The sequence below is a fragment of the Zonotrichia albicollis genome, chromosome 3 (genome assembly GCF_047830755.1).
Source record: "Zonotrichia albicollis isolate bZonAlb1 chromosome 3, bZonAlb1.hap1, whole genome shotgun sequence".
Classification (NCBI taxonomy): domain Eukaryota; kingdom Metazoa; phylum Chordata; class Aves; order Passeriformes; family Passerellidae; genus Zonotrichia; species Zonotrichia albicollis.
The window spans coordinates 15,263,059-15,284,813 of record NC_133821.1 but is presented as its reverse complement, the minus strand read 5'-3'; the positions used below and the strand labels follow the sequence as shown (position 1 = coordinate 15,284,813).

Sequence of the window (21,755 nt, the reverse complement as noted above, 5' to 3'; positions counted from 1 at the left end):
CGCGCGGGGCGGGGCCTCCGTCAGGGGCCGGGCGGCGGGGCAGGAACGGGCTCGGCCGGGAGCCCGGCGGGACCATCGTAAAGGAGTGACAGTGGACATTACACTATTTCCAGCCTGGTCCCAATTCCCTGCCACTGGCCGGGGCGCCTTTCACTAGAGAGACCACTCAGAGCCCCCTCCACACTGGCTTTGAACGGTACCAGGGCTGGGCTAGCCAGAGCTGCTCTGGGTAACCTGTTCCAGTCTCACCAGGCTCCCAGTAAAGATTTGGTTCCTAATATCTAACCTAATTTCCCCCCTTTTTCAGTTTGTACCCATATCTCCTTGTCCTATCGCTACTAGAGTCCCTCTCTGGCTTCCTTAGAGCTCCCCTTCAGATACTGGAAGGTTGCCATGAGGTCTCCACACAAACTTCTCCGGGCCTGAAGACCCCCAGCTTTCTCAGCCTGTTGTCACAGGGAAGGTGCTCCAGTCCTCTATCACTGCCATGATAAGTCCTCTGGACATGCTCCAACAGTTCCCTGTCATTCTTATGATGTGGGATGAGGGGAATGGGTGACTGGCAGCTCAGCATGGGGGGAAAAGGGGTGAAGGTGTTGGCTGTCACAAAGTAGCTGTGCTAGCTTTGAGTCTAAACAATACATAATATCCAACCTCCTTCACTGAGTAATTATTTTTTGCTAAACTGTGTCTATTTCCCTTGTCACTTTTCAGAGGTGAGGCTCCAGGAGGAGTAAGGGATCTCAACAATCCCGGCCCAGCCAGCCCTGGCCCTGCTGTCACGGTCCGTGGCACTCCGCCCAAGAGGCGGCTGAAATGCTCACCCAGCCCAAGGCCTGAAGGTCAAGGTCTCACTTGCTCTCACCAGTGCCAGGGAAAGCCAACAAACCCCAGAAGTGGGTGGCTGTTGCCTAACAAGCTCCTTGTCTTGGCCTGCCCTCCACCATCTCACCTCTGAAAACTTTCTTCTAGCAGCAGCAGTGGGGATTTTTGGTGTAGTTTTTTTAGATCTCTGCACCACCATTTAGTGAATTCTAAAGCTTCTGCAGCAAGCAACACAAGTATGTACATACCACCATGAACCACAAGCACCTTAATTGCTCATGGACCAGATTCTCTACATAGGTTTGGCATTGAGTATCTACTGCTATTATATCAACCAAAATTCCCTTTTTAAAGATATAAAAATAAATATGAAAATGCAAATTGAGCCTCAAAATAAATAAACAGTATATCTTAGTGAAGGCTAAGAAGTCTGTCACATGTTAAACATATTGCTAAGAGCACAGTGGTGTAATCCAAAATGGATGCCATGCATGGTTTTATGCAGCTCTTTGAAAGCATCTAGGTGAAAGTAAAGGTCCTACACAATACAGAAAATGTGCTTCTTGGGACATGGAATAGAATATTATTTGTGTTCTTAATTTGCTAATGAACTCAGATGACTAGGCCCTCTAGCAGGTTGAGAGGGCCTGCTGTCACGGTCCGTGGCACTCCGCCCAAGAGGCGGCTGAAATGCTCACCCAGCCCAAGGCCTGAAGGTCAAGGTCTCACTTGCTCTCACCAGTGCCAGGGAAAGCCAACAAACCCCAGAAGTGGGTGGCTGTTGCCTAACAAGCTCCTTGTCTTGGCCTGCCCTCCACCATCTCACCTCTGAAAACTTTCTTCTAGCAGCAGCAGTGGGGATTTTTGGTGTAGTTTTTTTAGATCTCTGCACCACCATTTAGTGAATTCTAAAGCTTCTGCAGCAAGCAACACAAGTATGTACATACCACCATGAACCACAAGCACCTTAATTGCTCATGGACCAGATTCTCTACATAGGTTTGGCATTGAGTATCTACTGCTATTATATCAACCAAAATTCCCTTTTTAAAGATATAAAAATAAATATGAAAATGCAAATTGAGCCTCAAAATAAATAAACAGTATATCTTAGTGAAGGCTAAGAAGTCTGTCACATGTTAAACATATTGCTAAGAGCACAGTGGTGTAATCCAAAATGGATGCCATGCATGGTTTTATGCAGCTCTTTGAAAGCATCTAGGTGAAAGTAAAGGTCCTACACAATACAGAAAATGTGCTTCTTGGGACATGGAATAGAATATTATTTGTGTTCTTAATTTGCTAATGAACTCAGATGACTAGGCCCTCTAGCAGGTTGAGAGGGGCAGGATATAGGTCATGTTATTAAACAATTTTAATATATAAATAAATAAAATAAATGCTGCCCTTGTGCTCAAGGGGAGAAAAGCCAGTTTTTAAGCAAAGAAACAAACTGAGTGAAATGCTTTAGAATTTCCCCCCAGGGCTTTCTATGTACATTGTAGCAGAGCTAAAAAAAGAAAAAATAAAAAAAAATAAAAAGGAAAAAGAAAATACAAAGACTAGCTTGCATTTGTAGCCCCCTTTTCAGGTCATTTTGAAAGGTTGTTTAAACAGCCTTCCTGCTCCTTAGCCCCCAAAGGGCCTAAGACACTTCAGTCAGAGCTTTCCATACTGCTCAGCTCCAAAGGAAGCTGCTACAGCAGACAGCTACACAAAACTAAAGAAACTAGTAACAAAACACAACTAAATAATAATCTGTGGTATTCCAAACACCAACCCTCTCAAACATTAAATCCTGCACAATTTTCTCCTTTTAATAAAACACTTCCACCACCCAAAAGGCCTGACACGGACCAGACCTTCCAGACTCAGTTAAACAAGGTGTTAAGGACACCAGTATTTCTCTGTATTTCAGCTCTGCTCCCCTTGTTCCAAGGGCTGTATGGCAGTGTTCAGCTAAGACTGGAGACACTGAGACTTCCACATGATCACCAGCGAGGTTTTTACTGCTGGGCTTTGTAAACCTTGTCATCAGGTCTGGCTGTGCTGAAAGCAGCAGTGCCCAGAGCCACCCTATGCTACAGCTTTCCCTGAGCAAGGGCTTTGCAAGGGAGGGGTGAAAAGCGCTCTACAACATAGTCACATTTCACAACAGTCCTCAAGAGTGTGAATTTCCACAAGGGAAAAAGAAATCAAACTCGGTGCCTTTCAGGGAGTCTTTGTAGACTGCAACAAAACCAGATTAAAAAGGTGAGAGAGATTTTCCCCCTCCCCAAACGCCTCCTGCCAATCATCTCACAAATTACCAGGTGTGAAGGCAGAATTCTGCTCCCAACAGCACAATGATGATTATTCCTTCATTTCATTCCAACAGCTGCACTTGGAAAATATTTAACAGAAGCCATTACCATCCACTGTGTTGAAAGGGTAACAATCAACACTGTATTATGGTTCCTGGATAAAGAACCTTTTACATCTTGGCCTTTAATGAGTGCTGCAGTATCTCCATGTTCTGGTTTTTCGTTTGTCCTGTGCTCGCTGTTTCCAAGTCACACAAACATGACCCCATTTAAAAAACCCCAGCCAGGGCTGTTTGTGTTCACCAGCGTGCACACAAACACAAAATGTTTTACAGTGCATCCTTTTACCACTCTGCCAAATGTGCAGTTTGCACTTGGGTGACGTGGAAATGACACCACTCGAGTGACAGGCAGGGTGGCTGAAACCACACCGTGCCCGAGGTGCTGCTGACTCACCTGCTGCCCGGCTGGGGGAGGTCCCTGAGCGGCTGCACCGCTGCCATTCGCTCTCACCAGGGTCACGTTAGGCAACTGCTCCTTATACTGTGTGCTGAAACGCTGCAGAGAGCGCTGCCCTGCTGCAGTGACAGTGAGACATGGTGACACCACCTGCTGACCAATGCACTCAGTGCTGTCAGCACAGAGCAGGTAGTGCTGCGTCCAGGGGACAGCTACGCTGTCATTTGCTCATCTCCCCCAGGCAGGGCCTGGCAGCAGGAGGAAAAGCACAGACAGCTGGCAGAAGTGAGTGCTCTTTAGTCATTGAAGCACCTTGCTAAGTCTGAATCCTGCTGCATTAATCACATACTTTTTAACGAGGGGGTGGAGGAAGCACTAGTTTCCCCTTTGGGTTGTTGGGAAGTCATTCCTTCTCACCTTGCCTGTCCCTGTATATCTCAACTTCTGCAGATGCCCACAACAGGCCCACATGCCACCTTCACACCTGAACAAATTAAAATCATCACAGCATTTCATCTTAGCCAGGACCTACATCTGCATTTCTTCTCACAGGTGCCATTTCATCTCCAAAATGACCATTTTTGGAGGAGCAGCCTGGCATTAATTTTAAAGTGACAGTTCTTGTTCAGATGCATGTACTCCACAACAGTGGAAACTATTTTTATGGGCATAAAAGGAGTGTGAGTATCATAAGTTAGGGGCCTCAACACATACATAAAAGCAATTCAGGCAAAACACTAAGTGGGATATAAATTGGCTGCAATAACATTCAGCAGACAATTATGTCATTCTGTCCCCAGAATTCACAGAGTGAGGTCTGTAACAGTCTCCCAGAAAGCAAGCTGAAGCAGAGACTTCAGAAGTTACAAACACTTCAGGCCTCATTTAAAAACAGAATTATTTATGGCATTGACAAAGTTTCATGTGTCCAGAGGTCTTTTTCATATAGAAATTCCTTATTTTGGGGTCCCCCCTCCTTCCCTCCAACTAGAAACTGAAGGGGGGCAGGGGTAGAATATAATTGTTTTAAGGCTAAAGTACCAGGATGGCCAACTTGTGCTTTAATTTTTTTTTCTCAGACATTTTTTTCCTGCATGAACTCAGGCAAGTCACAAAGAATTTACAGACTGCCAATCAGTAAGCCTAGGCTGGCTTCCTTCAATTAACGGCACAGGCTATCTTAATGTCTGTGAGCTGTTGTACAACAGAGCCTGCAGCCATGCTAAATAAAGATAAAATAGTTAAATATTTATAAATTGCTGCTTTTGCTAGTTTAACATTTAGATCAGAAGCCATTCCTCAACATGTCTGCCCTGAAAAAAAAAAAAAAGCCCAGGATGTCATGGGACCTAATGTCTTGAAAACTCGTTCCTTTCAAGTGCTTTTGACAGAAATGGGACTGCCTGTTCATCCAGCACTGCTCTGTGCTGGGAATGCCACAGCAGGGATTTCAGTGAGTGTCACCCTGCTGTCCCTGCCAGCCTGGCTCTGGGGACAGGCTGCTCATCCCCTGGGTCTGGTGGATCTGCTCTGCTCCCACAGGCTGGCAGCAGCAGCAGCAGCACCTGGACTGACACCAGGTTTCACTGCAGGACACTGACAGGGCTGTCCCACAGTCCCCAAAGGGCACCTGCTGCCTCTTCAGTAAGTCCTGCAGCTTTTCCTGCTGTATTTGTGAACTGAGGGACAGCTTGGGATGTACTTCCTTGTGCTGCAATTATAACTGAGCACAAGGCACACAGCACTCCTTGTGCTGCTGGGGTTGGAGCAACAGGGAACTTTCAGCTCTGAGGGAGCATCAAAAGGAGCTGCCTTCGACTCTTGGTCCCAAACTGAACTGTAAACTGCCTTTTTAAGATGGGGAAAAAATCATCTATCTTATAACTAAATTGAACAAGTTCTCATGTTCTCTTTCAGAGACTGACAAGACCATACTTAAGTGACTTACCAAAAGGGTTTTTTGGAAGCAAAACAATGATTAACCACTGGTTAAGCTATTTAAGTGGCAGAAGACAGGCTACTCTCTTCCTCTCAAAATCCATTATCACCAACCTCAATCAATTTTTTCTGTTGAGCTGTCCTCGAGCCATACAACTTACTCAGTCCTTCTACATTTCCTTCTCTCTCTGAAAGCAGCTTTATTTTTCATCTGTCACTCTTCATCCTCTTCTCATTCAGGGGTCCTGGGAAGACCTGCACCATTAGCACCCACTTTGGCTTTAACTCCTTTTACAAAAGGCCCTGGGACACAGCAACATTTTAGGAAACAGATCTGGTGTTTCCGCACAGGTTACTAAAGACTGAAGCCACAACTGTCGGAATGAGCTTGAACTGTCCCTGTCTTGGGAATTAGCCATCACTGTCCCTAATGCCTCAGGGAAATCAGCAATTTTTGAAGAGAATGATCTGATGTTGCTCTATGGTTAAGTGCTCCCATATTGCCCAATGACTAAAAGTGAGAAGTAACAAACATCATGAAACATTGAAATTATCAGTTTGTATTGCTGTTTTGAGACAGGCATTTCAAGACCACCAACAGAGTAGCAACAGACCTCACTACAGGCCTTGATGAACGAAGCTTGAGCCCAAACTCAACTTACACCTTTGTTAGGACGTGAGTCTACAACAACCAACTTACATCATGTTGAAGGTAGGTATTTAAAGGAGGTTTATTTGGGCTAATACTAAATTCAAACAGCCACAAGCTTATTTTCCATGTTTACCACACCAACTGTTGACAGATGAAGTCTCTGCGGAAAGTCCAAATTTTAATTTCACCACAGCTTCCTGAAACATGACTACAGATTTCAATATTTGGCATTCGATCCTTGAGAGAGATACCATGTTGAAGAACATTCTACCAAATACATTTAAATTATGACTCAAAACCAAAACAATTTGGAAGTTTTGAAACATAAAACTGTTAGTATGAAATTAGCTTTTATTTTTTTTACCTCAAAATAAATGCACATTTATCATTTAGTCAAGTGAAAACTGAAAAAGAGTATCTTAAACAAGGGGGAACCTTAACAGAGCAAGTACCACAAATGTGCTCAAGTTCCTTCTCCTGTTCTTGTCCAGCTCTGTTTGGCTAAAAATACCAGAATAATTTCCTTTTTTCTTTCTTGTCAGTTTGGTCAATTAAAAGAAACACTTAAAGCACCAGAATTAGAAGTGGTATAAAACAAAACCAGGTACTCGTTCTCATCAGAATTCAGGTCCGTGTATTGCCACACTTTTGATATAAAACTTTCACTAAGTGTTGTACTAAATAGGATTTAGTAATTTCTTCTGCAGTTTAGCTCTTGATATCTTGGTAAGAGAAGTCAATGCATAAGCATGTCAGAAGTCAAGGCTATAGTGTAACTACAGTATAACTCTAACAGGGCTCCTAAATACTGTTCACCAGAGTGATGTCTTATAGTTGAATTTCAGTTTCAACAGGTACTTCAGATTTACCTGAGCAACATCATACACAATATATCTGGGAAAAAGGTTAAGGAATAATTACAGTAGTTGATATTAATGACACAGAAAAACCTCAAAACACAGTGAACTTTACCTTTGAACTCAAGTTACCATACAGATGCCTGTGTGATTAACCAATTCTAAGAGCTCAAACCACAAAACTTTAAATCTGACTTTTCCATGAATCTGAAAATGTTTTATACAATAGTTAGGAACAAGCAATTAAGTTCTGTGGAGAATAGTGCAGCAGGAATCCTGAGTGACAGGCAGGTGAACTGACTTAGATACAGGGCTGAGGCTCCTGAAAATTATTTTTCATCAGAGTAACACACATCTCTCTTGATATCTAGGCAGAAGAGTCATATAGCTTAAATGAGAGCTACAGATTCAGATCCAGCATTTACAACTGTAATTGCAGTTCTATTGCTACCTTCCAGCATAGTCATTAATGCCTTCTTAATTTCCCACTAAAAAACCTAAACTGGAATCACAGACCAGAGGTCTACATTGATTGTCAGTGCTTGCATATTCTTATTTTTCCTGAAACTGTCCCAGCTCATCTATTTGTTTCACAATGCTTTAGGCCTCAAACTTACCTGTAATTCCAAAGTATAAAACAAAATAAATACACATAATGTTATCTCAACTACCTAATATCAACTGTATTACAGCTCATCATCTGACAGATGGTGTATTTAAGAAAACTTAAGATAAAACCAGTATTGCCGTGAGTTGTGTTGCCCAGACTCCTTGGGGGAGGAAAACAGCTCACCAAGGCCAAAGGCAGTTTCTACAAACCCAAAGTTTGCATTACTGGGTTACCTGCTTCACTGGCAGTGAAGAGAGCCAGCTGGACCTTACACATCACTTATTTGCTTTCTTGTGGATTTAAAGCACTAATTGATTTGAAGGCACTTCTGCCTGGAAGAGACTTAGTGGCTACATCTCTGCAGGGCATTTGGGGCATGCCTCAACACTTGCAGAGGCCTGGGGAACACAAAAGATGTGCTGAGAGAGTGCAAGAGCACAGAGCTGGCTCCCCCACATGCTCCTGGCCAAGCTGGCATACCACAGCACCATGAGGGAGAAACCAGACTGGAATGATGAGAAACCACAGGCTGCATTCCCCTCCCCTTGTCCTGGCACATCTCTGGGCAAAACACTACAGCAGTTATGCCTGACCACTCCAATAACTTTTGTTCCTGATGGGGAACAGCTATTGGAATGTGTATTGTTTCCTCTTTTTTGCAGAATAACAATTTAAGTGCAGCAACTGTAAAAATCATCCCCCTTCCAGAGGAGACTGTCTGCAAATACTCCCCAAAGCAGGTCTAAACAAAACCAAACCAAACACAGTGAGGTAAAACTCCTAACTGGCCTTAGAGAGGTCCTGCAAATGCAGTGACACTGCAACACCGTGTGCAGCCAATGCAACAGCAAAGGATACTCATTATACAGAAGACAGGTATCATTAATTCCTGTGGAGATCCCATTCCCTAAGGGAACCTCTACACCACCAAGGGTGGTCGTGGCTGTGGGATCAGGAGCAGTTTTGCCCAAGCCTAGAAAGGAAAAACAACATTAGTTACAAATCTGGGAGACAAATACGGACTTTGCACAAAAGGAAAATGATCCAGCCAGCCAAACACTACTTCACATATACTTTCAAATCAAGTGTAGAAGGATCTTCAACAGAACATGAAAAATACTATTTATTCAATTCAGCATCACCATATTTATGGAAGTTGTACTCTGCTACATTAAAAATGAGAATTTTAGACTTTCAACTGTTAATTGTCTAATCTGTATGATCAAAGCAAAACCAGAACAGATTTGTAGCTCTCATATCCTAACTCCATTAATGAAAACATGCACATTGCAATATTTTCAGACAAGTACAACAAATCAATTCTTATTTTCTGAATTAAAATTTTCAATATAAATCTAATTTGACATGCATAAGAATATGAGTAGTATGTATAGAAAAAGGTGCAAAATCACTTTTTATTCTCTTTTAGGCAACTTATTTTTTAAGCCTCTCAAAATGAATACTTTAAGATAAGCCACTCATTACTGAAGATCCTTTTCTTCAGTCTCTCATCTTGGTACAGAAGACAGTCATGATTACCATTTCTTTTGCTTGAGTTAGACAGCTGAGTCTTTTCTCTCATCTTCTTTTTCAATATATAACACTTTTTGCAGATAAAAGTGTAATGAGAGCAGTTTTCCATCTGAACTTTTATTCCTAGCTTTTCCCTTCTGTCCAAGCTTCTAAGCCACTTTGAAAGCTAAACAATGACTCTTCTGATCTATTCATCTCTCTTCTAAAATACACACTATTGTAATGATGAAAGCAAGTAAGAAGATGGAGAATGTACTTTGTATTTTCTCCAGTGTAACATCAAATAGAAGTTTCCTCCTCAATTTCAGCACCTTCAGTCTCAACACTCAGAGTGTATTAACTGGAATCTTAAAACATCCCATACACATCCTGATGCAACTAAAGGGCAACATTATGCAACATTATGCAACTTAAAGGAAGGACAGCTAAGAAGTGACTATAGCTCTCTTTGCTAAGCCCCACAACCAAGTCTGCCATCAATTACAAATTATTAATGACAACTACTAATGCTTACCTTTGACACTGTGTTTTCCCTTGGGCAATTTTGTGATGTGGGAAGCATTCTTTAGTTCATACCTGCACAGCACAAAGAACACACAATAGCACTTTACAGTCATCTTAAACTAAGTGAAAAAAAATCACAAATTTTTCAGGCTTTAGTTTATGATGAGTTAATGTAAAGTTAATCTAAATTCTAGCCTTCTGGAACTCAAACTTTCTTTATTTTGGTTACTAATTTCAATGATGTTAGCATTTTGTACAGGATTCTGCTAGACTGAAACAATAGCTCTTATTTTAAGAAAAAACAGATCTTGTTTCTGAAGAAAAAGCACATGCTTCTTCTTCACACTGAAGGCTTGCAATCTTAGCATCATCTTCCATGAGGGTGTATTAAGCACATGTGGCAAATACTGTTTGTAAGTTACGTACATATTTCCAAGGGCGACTTCTCCCAGCAGTACCAAACCTATGGGATCGGCTTGAGACGTGTGACAGTAGTTTGCACTCTTGGATACCATGTCTGCAAAATAGATGCCTTTCCCAAACATGTAGCCAGTCTGCAAGAAGGAAATAAATAAATGAATAAAACTGGGGTGATAAAATAACCCAAAAGCAGCACTGAATCCACCTGGCTGGGCTCCCAGGAGAGCACCTCAAGCTATTGTGGACATCACTGCACAACCCACTCGGGGGACACGATGTTGTCTAAATAGTGGCAGATAACACAGGGCCCTCCCCACAGAGAAATTCCCTTCTTTAGGCTGTCCCTGCCTGTGGCCAGCTCTGGGCAGAGGGATGCAGGCAGCCAGAGCAGCTGTTTCACCCACCACAGGAGCTTCAGGCGGGGCTATCCGCAGGCCCTGAGAGAGGATGCCGGCGAAGTTGGTGGTGCGGGAGCCGTGCCACAGCAGCTGGCGGTTGTGGAGCTGCCTGAAGGGCTTGTAACGCTGGCTCTCCCCCTCACGCTCAATCCTGAAGATCTTCAGTTCACAAGAGGACAGGAGGAGAAGAAGAACCAAGCAAATAAACCATTAACTTCATGCAACTCGTCAGAGGGGAGAAGAAAAAAAAATCACCCGATCTAGCAAAGTACATTGATCAGGATGGGTTTTGGTGTTTGTAATTGGCTGTGTCAGGCCAGCAAAAAGGAGGCAGCAGCAATCATGCAGTACTCGTTATTGATTACTTCTCCACCTCTTCTTCTGCATTTTCATGAGGCTCTATTTTTCTGAAAAAATCATTCAATGAAATAAGGTTCAATTTCAGATGATTACTCCTCCACCTTCCTTTTGAGGCAAATTAAATTAAAATAAAAACACCAAAGCAAAAACACGTCATTAGATTCATCTCTGCCTAGACTTTTGCTATTCTAATTAAAAGAAAATGTTCTATCAAATCATCCCTGCAACAGAGGAAACTGAATAAGCTACTCAAAAATAGAAGGCAATTGCAAACAAGCAAGTCAACCTAGGAGAGTCCATCTTCCCAAAGATAAACCCCATTATTGCCCAGCTTACATCCACAACTTTGAGGTCATATGCATTGTGTGTAGCAGCATGAGTGTTCTTCACATATTGCCTGATAATCTTGGCTTCTTCTGAATCTTTGTCAACAACCTGCAAACAGGCAAATGAGAAGTTTCCTCAGCACACAAACTGGCAGCCATCTTATAACATGGCAACATCCACCCTATGCCTGCAACTGCACCCTTTAAACCTCCTCAACCATTTAAGTGGAAATACTTTCCTAGCTAGAGAAGATGCACAAATATACGGACAGCCAGAGAATGTCTGAGATAATGCTGGAAATTGAGATGATTTTCAATTCCACTCAAAGAAGGGTCAGCCACGGACCAAATCCAGTCCAGCTTTCAACACCTCCAAGAAGAGAGCCTCCACAGCCTCTCTGGGCAACCTTTTCCAGTGTTTGACCACTGTCAGAGTAACAAAAAACCAAAACATCAACAACAGAAGCTTCTTTTGTTTAAACACAAATTCCTCTATTTCAGTTTGTGCCCACTGCCTCTTGTCACTGGAAACCACTGAGGAAAGCCTGCCCCTCTCCTCTTTCCTTCTTTCTCCCATCATCTATACCTAGATATTGATACAACATCCCTTGAGCTTTCTTTTCTCCAGGTCAAAACAGCTCGGCTCTTTCTGCATCTCTTTGAACACATTCTCCAGTTCCTTAACCCACCTCAGTTCCATAGATCTGTGCAGTTACAGTTTGGGTGATTTATTTTACTCCAAACTAACAGGACATCAGCTTGTATTCACAGCCACTCATTGCCTTTTATTTCCTTTACCTTAATATCTGTTTTAAGTTTTTCATAGTTGATGTCAATTGGGTCTTTATCTCCATCTTCATTTCCACCTCTGAGAAGGCTGTAAGCAACCTCAATATCAAGCAAGTTGTCCAACATTTGCACTTTAGCCTGAAGAATTGAAACAGGTCATGTTATTTAGGCCTTTGACATGTTCAGAATAAGTCTGGGATATCCCAAATCTAAAAAGTGTCTGACAATCACTGGCCACATGGTGCCATCTAATAACAAAACAACACTGTCTTTAATATATATACACACCTAAACATATTAAAATATGTTAAATAACATCTCTATCTTCTATGCATATACCTATTTACACAGACACATGCACATAAACAAACAAGAAGATATCCTGAAGAAAAACAAATTTAACCTCATGAAAGCATGAGGCTAAACTTGTTTTTCTTCAGATTATCTTTTGGCTTGTGAGGTTTTAATGCTTACTTTAATCTCTGCTTTTATGAGGTTAAGTAAGTGTTAAACCTCACATATTCTCTGTGTTAGATGTCTGACATAAGACCTGTTTCCTGCAACCAACATTGCAAAAAACAGTTTCTAGTCAATACCTGAATGTATTCCAAGTTATTTAGGAGAGGTGGCTTCTTCATCCCAAAGTCATGAGGAATCAGTGTATAGAAGCGGTTGGAGAGGTCCAAAATCTGGGATTCTGAACCACTGTCAGAAACTGCCTAGACAGGACAAAAGCACCAAAGAAAATTACTGAGTGAGACTAAGTCTCCATAGCAATAAAAACACACAAGATACTTAGGGACTAACACAGGAGCAGCAATGCAAACAGTGCTTATGCTTTAGTCTCACAGGACTCAAAAGAACAATTCTATTCAAGTGTCTTGCATGTAGCAAGTCACAGTATTTGCACAGAAATACACACAATTGTGTATGAGAAGAATTCAATGGGGATTATGTTTCTGGAGGGCAAAATAAAGTCTTCAGGACATTTAGGCAGTGCATATCCTTCTCAAGGTTCTCGTCTATTCTAGCAACTGAATAAATTCCTGTATCTATGCTTTGCCAAAGGGCGTGTGACACAAAGCCATGGGTTACGCTGGTACATTTTTGCAATCTGTAAAGGCAATACTGCCTAGTGATTCTGGAATGGTTCAGATCACAATGTGTAAATACAGCAACGTTATCAAACCAGGCCCTGTCCTGTGTCAACTCAAGCTTTATTCTCATCCTCTGACAGACTTCTCTGGGGTGGAAACACCAGCTCACTAATAGATCAAGACACCATCTTTATTTGCTCAGCTGCCATTTGTGTTTGGCACAGCCTCAAGTTTGTGCTACAAAACTGCTGAAGACACAAGTACTGCCCACACTGCTGCAACAGTGAAGAGAACTAACTGGTTACCCATGGAAGCCACATCCTCCTCCCCAGAGAGAGAGAAAGCACAGCTCAGCATTCACCCCAATGAGCCCAGAACAACTTCTGAACTCCCTCTTTGCTCTAACATTTTATGCTCACCTGCTGAACCTCATTCAGGATGGAGTATGCACTCTGGATCTGTCGCTTGCTCAGCTTTCCCAATGGCATCTTCTGCAAGTCAATCTGATAAAGATATAGGTATTAAACCCAACTTTCACTACATTCAAACCACTGCAGCATTCCCTCTCTGGTTTCTAGAGAACTAATTTCTCCATGCTAATAGGACTGACCAACAAAGAACAGAAACATTTTAGACTCTGAGGATTGAGGAATTATGTCAGAAGGACAAACCATTGAGAAGACATCCTATAACCAGAGGAATACTGCAATAGGAAGCTCAGCAGATATGCCAGAGCAACACAAAAATAGGATATTAATTATCTGGCATGAAGTTTAATATTAACCTGGTGTCAGATGCATTTCTTAATCCATTAAGTAACAATATACCTAAGGCTGGCAAAGAAGCAAACTGAATTAAGTAATTCTTGTTCATAAGATCATCTGTGTCTAGGTACAATCCAGACACCCTCTTCTAACTGTACCCTACAGTTATCAAGGGTCAAATGCAAAGATGCTAGGAGGTGCTTCATATTCATGAAAAATGAGCCAAAACCCCTTAACTCATTAAAAGCAATGTCTTGGTTGCCTGCATTTATCCATTGATTTAATTTAATGCTGGCTTTCTTTGTGTATTGATGGATCTTGGGAGAGTACTGGAATTTAAAGTACTACAAAATGTTGGGCAAACTATCTGAAAGCTTTCAGGTAAGCTGCAGAAAATGGTATAAAGCCTGTTCTGAAAGGTAGGCACTCCAAATAATGATACAGAGGGCAAAGAACAGCTGCTTAAATGTCAAGTCTTAGGCAGGATAACTAAGCTGGCTGAAGAAAACTGAAATTTGTTATTTAGAATTAGTTCAGATGACTGCATTAAAACAAACAGCAGGATCTCTGCACATCACAAGGATGGATCAAGAAGTATAGAGAAAAGAAGAATGGATGAAAATAAGAGTTTTATTAGAACAAATAAGAAATACAACCAAAACAATCCCAAGTCCACCCTGTGCAGAAGAGGCTCTGGACTCTGACAAGACACTTCCATTAGTGTATGTACCAACTTGGCAGCATTTCTCTAGTCTGAGGTGCTACCTAAAATCCATGGTACTCCAGCCCCCAAATGTGGTTCCCTGCTTAGAAAACAAGGAGTGTCACCAGTGTCACATGCCCAGCACATTGGTTATCTGTGTTAATACTTTAAGAGCATTCAGCAAACAGCAGTCACTATGTAGACGTGACAGTGACACAAACAAACAAAACCACAGAATGATTACTGCTCCCAGCACTGACAGACAATTCTCTCATAGGCTTGTTAAATTGAAGACACTGATAGACAAAAAATGCACCTGTGTTTTAAGAGCTGCATGTATCACAACTAAGCTACAACTTCCAGGGCTTGGCAAATTCCAGTCTGACTCTTGCCTTTATTTTAAGACAGATCTAAAACTCACACTTGGCTTTTGGGGAGTAGGAAGCACTCTGGATTGCAAAGAACTTGCTTCTGTTTGTGCAAGTATGATGGTAGGTTAGGGAGAAACACGAATGTGTGTAGTCACCTCAAATTCCACCATTGCTTTCTTCATGCTCTCCACATCAAAGATCATCTTAATAAGATCCTGGATTGGCTTAGCGAGTTTTGATTTTGTCCCGGCACCTACTGTCAGTTTCTTGACAGCTTCTTCATCCTGGAAGGTAAAAATAGTATCAGAATTAGCAAAATCACAAAGGATTAAAAAGTAACAGGCTGGCTGCCATGGCAACAACTCAAAACCAATTTAGTGTGTGCATACCATGACTAGCCTGAAGTTCATGGGGAGCGTGGGACACTGCTCTGACATGCTGGAACAAAATTGTCTTAAAAAAACACCTATTCAGTAATTTGGCAGATACTATTTCAAGAGATGGCACTGTAAAAAATAAGCAGAAAGTAGAAACAAGGGACTAGGAACACTTTTCATTGCTGCTTCACTTCAAGCAAGTATTAATTACTTTTTCTGCAAGCTTTCTGCTGCATAGTGACTTTCACACGAAAAAATGACTGTTTACTTTGCTACTTTTATGACAAAACAGACATAATAACTAGTTTCACCAAGTTTTTGTAATAGAAACTGCCACAGATGTGTACAGGAATTATCAATTAGCCATAATATCATCTTGATGCCATCATGAAGAGAGCATTGCACTAATAAATCATCAGCCAGGTGCTTTCAGTAACACTGTACATCACACTGAGACAGACACTTTACCACTGCAATATTCAAATTTCCAGAATTAAAGCCAAGCTTTGAGTGCTTTGCACTGAAAGATGACATCCATTAATTTGGCCACAGAAAAACACAATGTCTTGAAAATATGTGCTCTGGCAACTTTATAGCATTCAACTATTTAATCTGAAAATAGTTCAGGTAACAGGTATGCCCTTAAATAAACACAAAAACCCCCACTGGAAAGACGGAAGAGAATGCTTATTTATCTTAGCTGTCTAAAAATCCAAATCTTACTGGCAGTGAATAATTTCTTTCTCAGCCTGCTCAGTATGTGCACTAAGTGGAATACTGCACTGGAGTTGCTACATGTGGTGGTTTGACCAGGAAGGAGTGGGAATTCTGGGAAGCTGTGGTCAAACCAATGAAGGTTTTGGGTTTGAGACTGGCACCTGGTGTAGCCAGTGGGGTTTGGACACACCTCCGAGAATACACAGGGGTTAAAAAGCAGGGCACTGCCCTTGGCACTCTCTCTTGGGACGTCGCTGCGAAGAGGTCAGATCACCCTCCCCTGTCCAGCCTTGCTGCTGGGCGGGGGAGGGGCAGCCATGCGGTAGGCCCGGGGCCTGGACAGAGATGGGGGTGAGAAAGCTCTCAAGGATGGAAGGGTGGAGGAGCCCCAAGAGACATCGGGCAGCCATTTCCCCCCCAGGAGGGAGAGAGAGGAGAGCCAGCGTCTGAATGTGATAGCAGCCAGCCCGGGAGGAGAAAGGGGAGGGAAGAGTGCAGCCTGGCCGGCGGAGCAGCAGCACCTGTGGGAGTACCAGCATTCCGGGACAGACAGAGACTGAAACTTTTAACCCTTTCTTTCATGATTGGGGCCTTGCAAAAATGCTAATCCTCCTCGAAGCTGAATAAGAAGGGAGATAAGAGATGAGATGAGATAAGGACCTGGCCCGAGGAACGTGGAGATGATTGAATGGGGAGAGATGATTTGGAGTGGCCTTTTGGCTGGACTTTTCTTGTGGCCATGGACTCAGTTGTTCCTGTGACACAGACTGCACTTAGGGGGAAGCAGTGGCTCAGAAACCAGGAGGGTTCATTCGTGAGGACCCCCCGGCCCCAGGGGGTTGGAAAAATATGGGGGGGACAGATGTCCCAAAGCAGAGACTGTGCCTTTTGGAGTGAGACAAGGCATCCTTGAAAGACAACCCTAAAAGCAGCTCTGGCCATGCGTCAGTGGTGAGAGCACTGGGCATGGAAGGAAGATGTCACAAGCGGCAAAAGGACTTTTTCCGGGCGGTGCCGAAGTGACAGGGAAGCACACGAGGTTTCAGTGTGTTTCCAGGGGAAGCCTATGGAACAAGAAGGACTCCTTTCCTCTTCATGAACTGCAGTTTGAGTATACTAAAGTGTGGGGCCAAGGCTGGGCAGTTGATGATTTGGGAGAATGTATCGGATTGGGAAAGTCAGGTAGTGGGGAGGGGGAAAGTGGTTTTTGTAAGGTTTTCAATTTTTTTTTTTCTTTTCCTTATAGTCTTTCCCTATTTTCCTGTAGTTTAGGTAATAAAGTGTTCTTTATGTTTAAGTTGGAGCCTGTTTTGCTTATTCCTGGTCACATCTCACAGCAGACACCAGGGTGAGGGCATTTTCATGGGGGGCACTGGCTCTGTGCCAGGCTCAAACCATGACACTACAGCATTTAGGAGGATTTTGGAGGCAGCAGACAGATGAAAAGCATCTATTTTAAATTTTAAAAAATCGAGTTTTCAGACAGGATGTTTGTGAACTGACTGCTGGATTAAGTGCAAATTAATATCCTTAAAGTTACAGAGTAAACAGAACAAGCATTCAAGGGATCCGATAACAGAAAACTCTTCCGTTTCCCAACAGGTCTATTTTAATGGATGGTACTCCTTGACCTACAGCTTTCCCCTGTTGCAGAGAGAAGATGCAACAGCTGCATTTTCATTCTCATGGTTTGTTAAGTGCAAGAGATCCAAGGACAAGCACAGAACAGAACAGAGACACAGGGAATCTCAGCAATGCTCCACCTGGGACAGGGGCATTTCAGGCTTACCTGTCCATAATCTATTTCCAGCGGGTAGAACTTTTTGGGATATTTAGTGAAGTTCTTAGAATGCCAAGAATTGCCAGTTTTCTCTTCATACAAATTCAGGAAGTGTTCAATGGCATCTTCTTTTGATGGCATCTGCTCCAGCTTGTTACTGCCAATTACGGTGCCCACACGGCCCCAGGATCGGAACACCCAGTACCTGGAGAAATCAATGGGACACAAGAACAGCCATCAGCCACTCCAGTGCCATCTATCTGCACACCTGTAACTTTATGGAACACCCCCTCCATCACAGAAAGTGTGAAAAGAATTTCTACAATTTTTTCATTGAGAGAAATCACTGTATGTCCAAGAACTGGTGTAAAAAACACCCAGTGTTAACCACAACCCTGAGGATAAATGGGTGCACAGCAGGAAAAGAGAGGCTAACATCTCTTCAATCTTCATGTTTTGCAAATACAAATCTTCAGACCATTGGGGTCATATATTTGAAAAACAAAGACAAAGCACCTTTAAGCCCCAGGCCCCAGAGTTCAGTATTTTAGAGAAACCAGAAGTAAATCAAATATTTGTTTGTACTGCTGATAGCACCTTGAGTGAGCTTCTGTAATATTTATGGGGATACAATCAATCAACCTTTCCAATATGTCAGGTATGAAATGCAGGCACTGAAATCCCTTCACTACTGAATCCCAGACTTGATACAACCTCACACAAATGAGACAGGAACAAAAGCTCATTAAAAACATGGTAAAGTGCAATAAATCTGGAGCTGAACCACAGCCATTGCTACCCTGGACTTCTGTGTCACTTATGTGTTTGGCAGGGGCAGTTTTGTGTTAAAGAACCTTCTCAATCTCTTCATCTAATCAGCAGTGCAACCACTGAACAGCTCTGCCATGCACCCAATGAGACTGGAAAGCTACACACATGATCAGCTCCTATTGCATCAATATTTCTTGCATTTTGTTATACTTCAGGGCACACAATTCAGGCTAACACTGTGGTAGCACAGCCAGAATCTGGTTTTGTTTCTCAAAGTGACAGCTCTGTGATTAGAACACAAAATTAAGTTAGAGAATATGGGGGAAAAAGCCCACCTTAGCTTTTGTCAAAACCCACAAGGAATGACCCCTTGCAGAGCAGAAATTCCTCCATGGGTGCCTTGTTTGGTAGGTTTGGATGAGTTATTTTAGTTTTGGTTTGGTTTTTTTTCATTTGTGTGCTTGTAGTGGTTTCTTCCTTCAAGTAACTACACCAATCTGTTATCTCCCCAAAGACATTTTACTCACTTTGCTTTTGGAGTGTTGAAATCCAGTATTTATTAGAAAAAAAGTGGAAATATTTGAAGGGAAAACTAAACTCACCTGTTCTCTCTGTCATCCTCCAGCAGCTGCAGCTTGTAATAGGAATTTGTTCCTTTGACAATATCTACTAGTCCCAGGGTTGCACTGAAAATTTTCCCACCTTTTTCAAAGACATGAGCAGAATCCTCCAAACCTGCAGAGAAGAAAAAATTAGAACACAGAGGAGGAGGTTACTGTTTTAGCTCTCCTTCCTGCATTTGCATGGAATGTTTCCTGCAGCAGTGTAATTTAACAGAAATACTGCAAAAACAGTGACCACACAGCTCATTCAAAACTACTTGGAGCAGAATTAATTAATAAATGCATTGTGAGCTTACACCTTTAGAAAAACTTTAGATAAATTTCTCCAGTATCTGGAGAAATTAAGAGTTAGTATCTGGATAGTATCCTAACTAGAGGAAAAAACCTGTAACCTTTGATAGAGGATGATCTAAAATCTAGGATCTAATCCTGTGTGAGCAGCTGAAGGAATCCTCAGGAGAAATGCAGCTCTGCAGGTGTCACATTAGCAAACGGGCTGAAAAGCAAAGGCTGGCCTTGGATGCAGTACAAATTGCCAGAATATCCATGCACCACAGGTTTGGAGAGCAGCATCAGGAGATGTTTAAGCCAAACCTGTGTCCTCTGCTGGCCTTTACTCACTCCACTGACAGGAGACCCTAAAGCTGAACAAGGTGCACACCTTGGTTTAAATGGTCCTTCTGAAGAAAGCTGTGCTAGAAAATCCTGGAATACTCAGCCTTGGATGTCAATCAATATGCTTCCTTTGACAGCAATGTTAAAGGTTTAAAAATTCATGCTCCTTTATGGAACCCTCATCCTTTCACAGAAAAACCCTTTTGCAAACCATCAGGCATTCTGAAGGCTGTGGGTGGTGCAGGCACAGGCACTGTTATCACTCACCAGAATCAGGATCCACTGCTGCTCCACCCTTCACTGTTAGCTTCATTTTCTTCTCAGACTTGCTAGGTCCTGCAGTGAAAGACAGTTAATTTTTATCTTAGGTGAGCAACACAGTCTCACTTGAACCAGCCTTAAAATTCTCAATTTGAATAATTATCACCCTAAGGTGAAGCAGATTCCCAGTATATGAGCACACTGACTTCAGTGGCTTTTTTTTAACCTAGCTCTAGCAGCCAAATCACAACTAAATGAGAAATTACATTTCCCCAGATTCTATCTATTCTTTTTCTCCTGGCCCCAAGGGGTGGACCATGTAATTTTTTTACCTGCACTGAGGATAAACACAACCACAAATGTGGAAGTGGGATTGAAAAACCTCACAGGGGCACGGGGAGTGTTTGGATTCCCTGTGGATGCTGCTGTGGTGAGGCAGTCTGGCAATAGCACACCCAATTGCATGACAGAAACCCCCACTTGGAGGACACAAAGAACAGGTTCTGAACAGAAGTGAGCAAATGTGATGGTTTTGTTCACCATCCAGAGTTAATAAAGCAAGTTCTCTATGGCATTGTTGAGCAATGCCACCAATATTTTTACACTGCTACAAAAACACTATGTTCTAAATCAAGGAGCATAGAGACTCAGAGCTCTGGATCTCAGTATTTTCTCACTTGCCAGCACTCCCTGAGTAGTGTCAGTCATTTTGGTGTCCTAGGACCTCCTTGGAGCTGCAACACTAACCCAAACTGGCAGTGAAGCTGATGTTTCATGAGGAAGAGACTGGTTTGATGGTAGGGAGCTTGGGCAGATCAAAGTAGGGGAAACAAGAGCCAGCTCAGAAGACAGTTTCATGTTTACTTAAAGCTAGTCTTGCCCAGAGGTCCGTTATATAAACTTATAATGAGAAAAAAAAGACAGAAAACTCAAGGAAAGGGTAAGGACAGACCATACCCAGGTTTGCTTTGTGCATGCAGAGCACTGAATAGGCCTGTGGAGAAACAACTGCTTTGTTCCTCACCCTGCTCTTCTTTGACCTTCCCAGCACTCTTTGTACTTGGGGGCTTGCTGTTCTTCCCATCCACAGCCATTTCCTCATGCTCCATTTTCACCTCTGCACCCCAGGGTGAAAGGGCATGGAGAGACACGAGCTCCTGGAAGTCCTTGCTGGAAGATTTCACATCCTGAAGAAACGCCTCCGAGACCACACGGACCTTGGCCTCCTTCACTTCTTCCATCTTCTTGCTCATTTTCTCCACATCCTCTGCAGAGGCAGGATAGAAAGGGGAGAAAAAAAAATGCATCCATGAGGTTTTAGACCTCAGCCTCTCCCTCTGGCCATGATTCAGGGCTCTGTAACATTTTGAAAACACAATTACTACTACACTGAAAATAACAACTCCACTACGTTTTGGATTCACCATGTTCTTTGGAGAGCCAAATTCCTCCTTGGTTCAAAGATACAGCTTGGGCTAGAGCAGGAGCTCCTGTTCTACCTGGCTGGTCCAGTTCTCCCTTTCCCAGATCTCAGCTGGAATTTTTGATGGATGGGAGCAGATCTCCCACCTCAGCAGTCAGTTTGCACAGCTCCAACACAGAGCAAGAGCAGACTCTAAGCTGCCAGCAGAGCAAACCAGTGCCCTCAAACACCCACAGTCAGCTCTGGAGATTCTCCAAGGCAAGCATGGACACAGCCCTG

The 21,755-nt window shown here is 42.7% G+C and overlaps 1 protein-coding gene across 1 annotated transcript in view; it reads right to left on the bottom strand.

The window, feature by feature from the left end:
• Positions 1–6,231: 6,231 nt before the first annotated feature.
• Positions 6,232–21,755, bottom strand: part of PARP1 (poly(ADP-ribose) polymerase 1) — a 33,832-nt gene continuing 18,308 nt past the window's right edge. Inside the window, exons 10-23 of the mRNA XM_074536800.1 lie at positions 21,078–21,320; positions 20,060–20,128; positions 19,157–19,289; positions 17,793–17,988; positions 15,065–15,193; positions 13,491–13,574; positions 12,571–12,693; positions 11,984–12,112; positions 11,196–11,294; positions 10,506–10,658; positions 10,108–10,235; positions 9,692–9,753; positions 8,503–8,617; positions 6,232–7,071 (exon numbers count right to left, since the gene is read on the bottom strand). Of these exons, the coding sequence (XP_074392901.1) occupies positions 6,990–7,071; positions 8,503–8,617; positions 9,692–9,753; positions 10,108–10,235; positions 10,506–10,658; positions 11,196–11,294; positions 11,984–12,112; positions 12,571–12,693; positions 13,491–13,574; positions 15,065–15,193; positions 17,793–17,988; positions 19,157–19,289; positions 20,060–20,128; positions 21,078–21,320 (1,745 nt within the window). The 3' untranslated portion in view covers positions 6,232–6,989. The remainder of the gene's footprint in view (positions 7,072–8,502; positions 8,618–9,691; positions 9,754–10,107; positions 10,236–10,505; positions 10,659–11,195; positions 11,295–11,983; positions 12,113–12,570; positions 12,694–13,490; positions 13,575–15,064; positions 15,194–17,792; positions 17,989–19,156; positions 19,290–20,059; positions 20,129–21,077; positions 21,321–21,755) is intronic.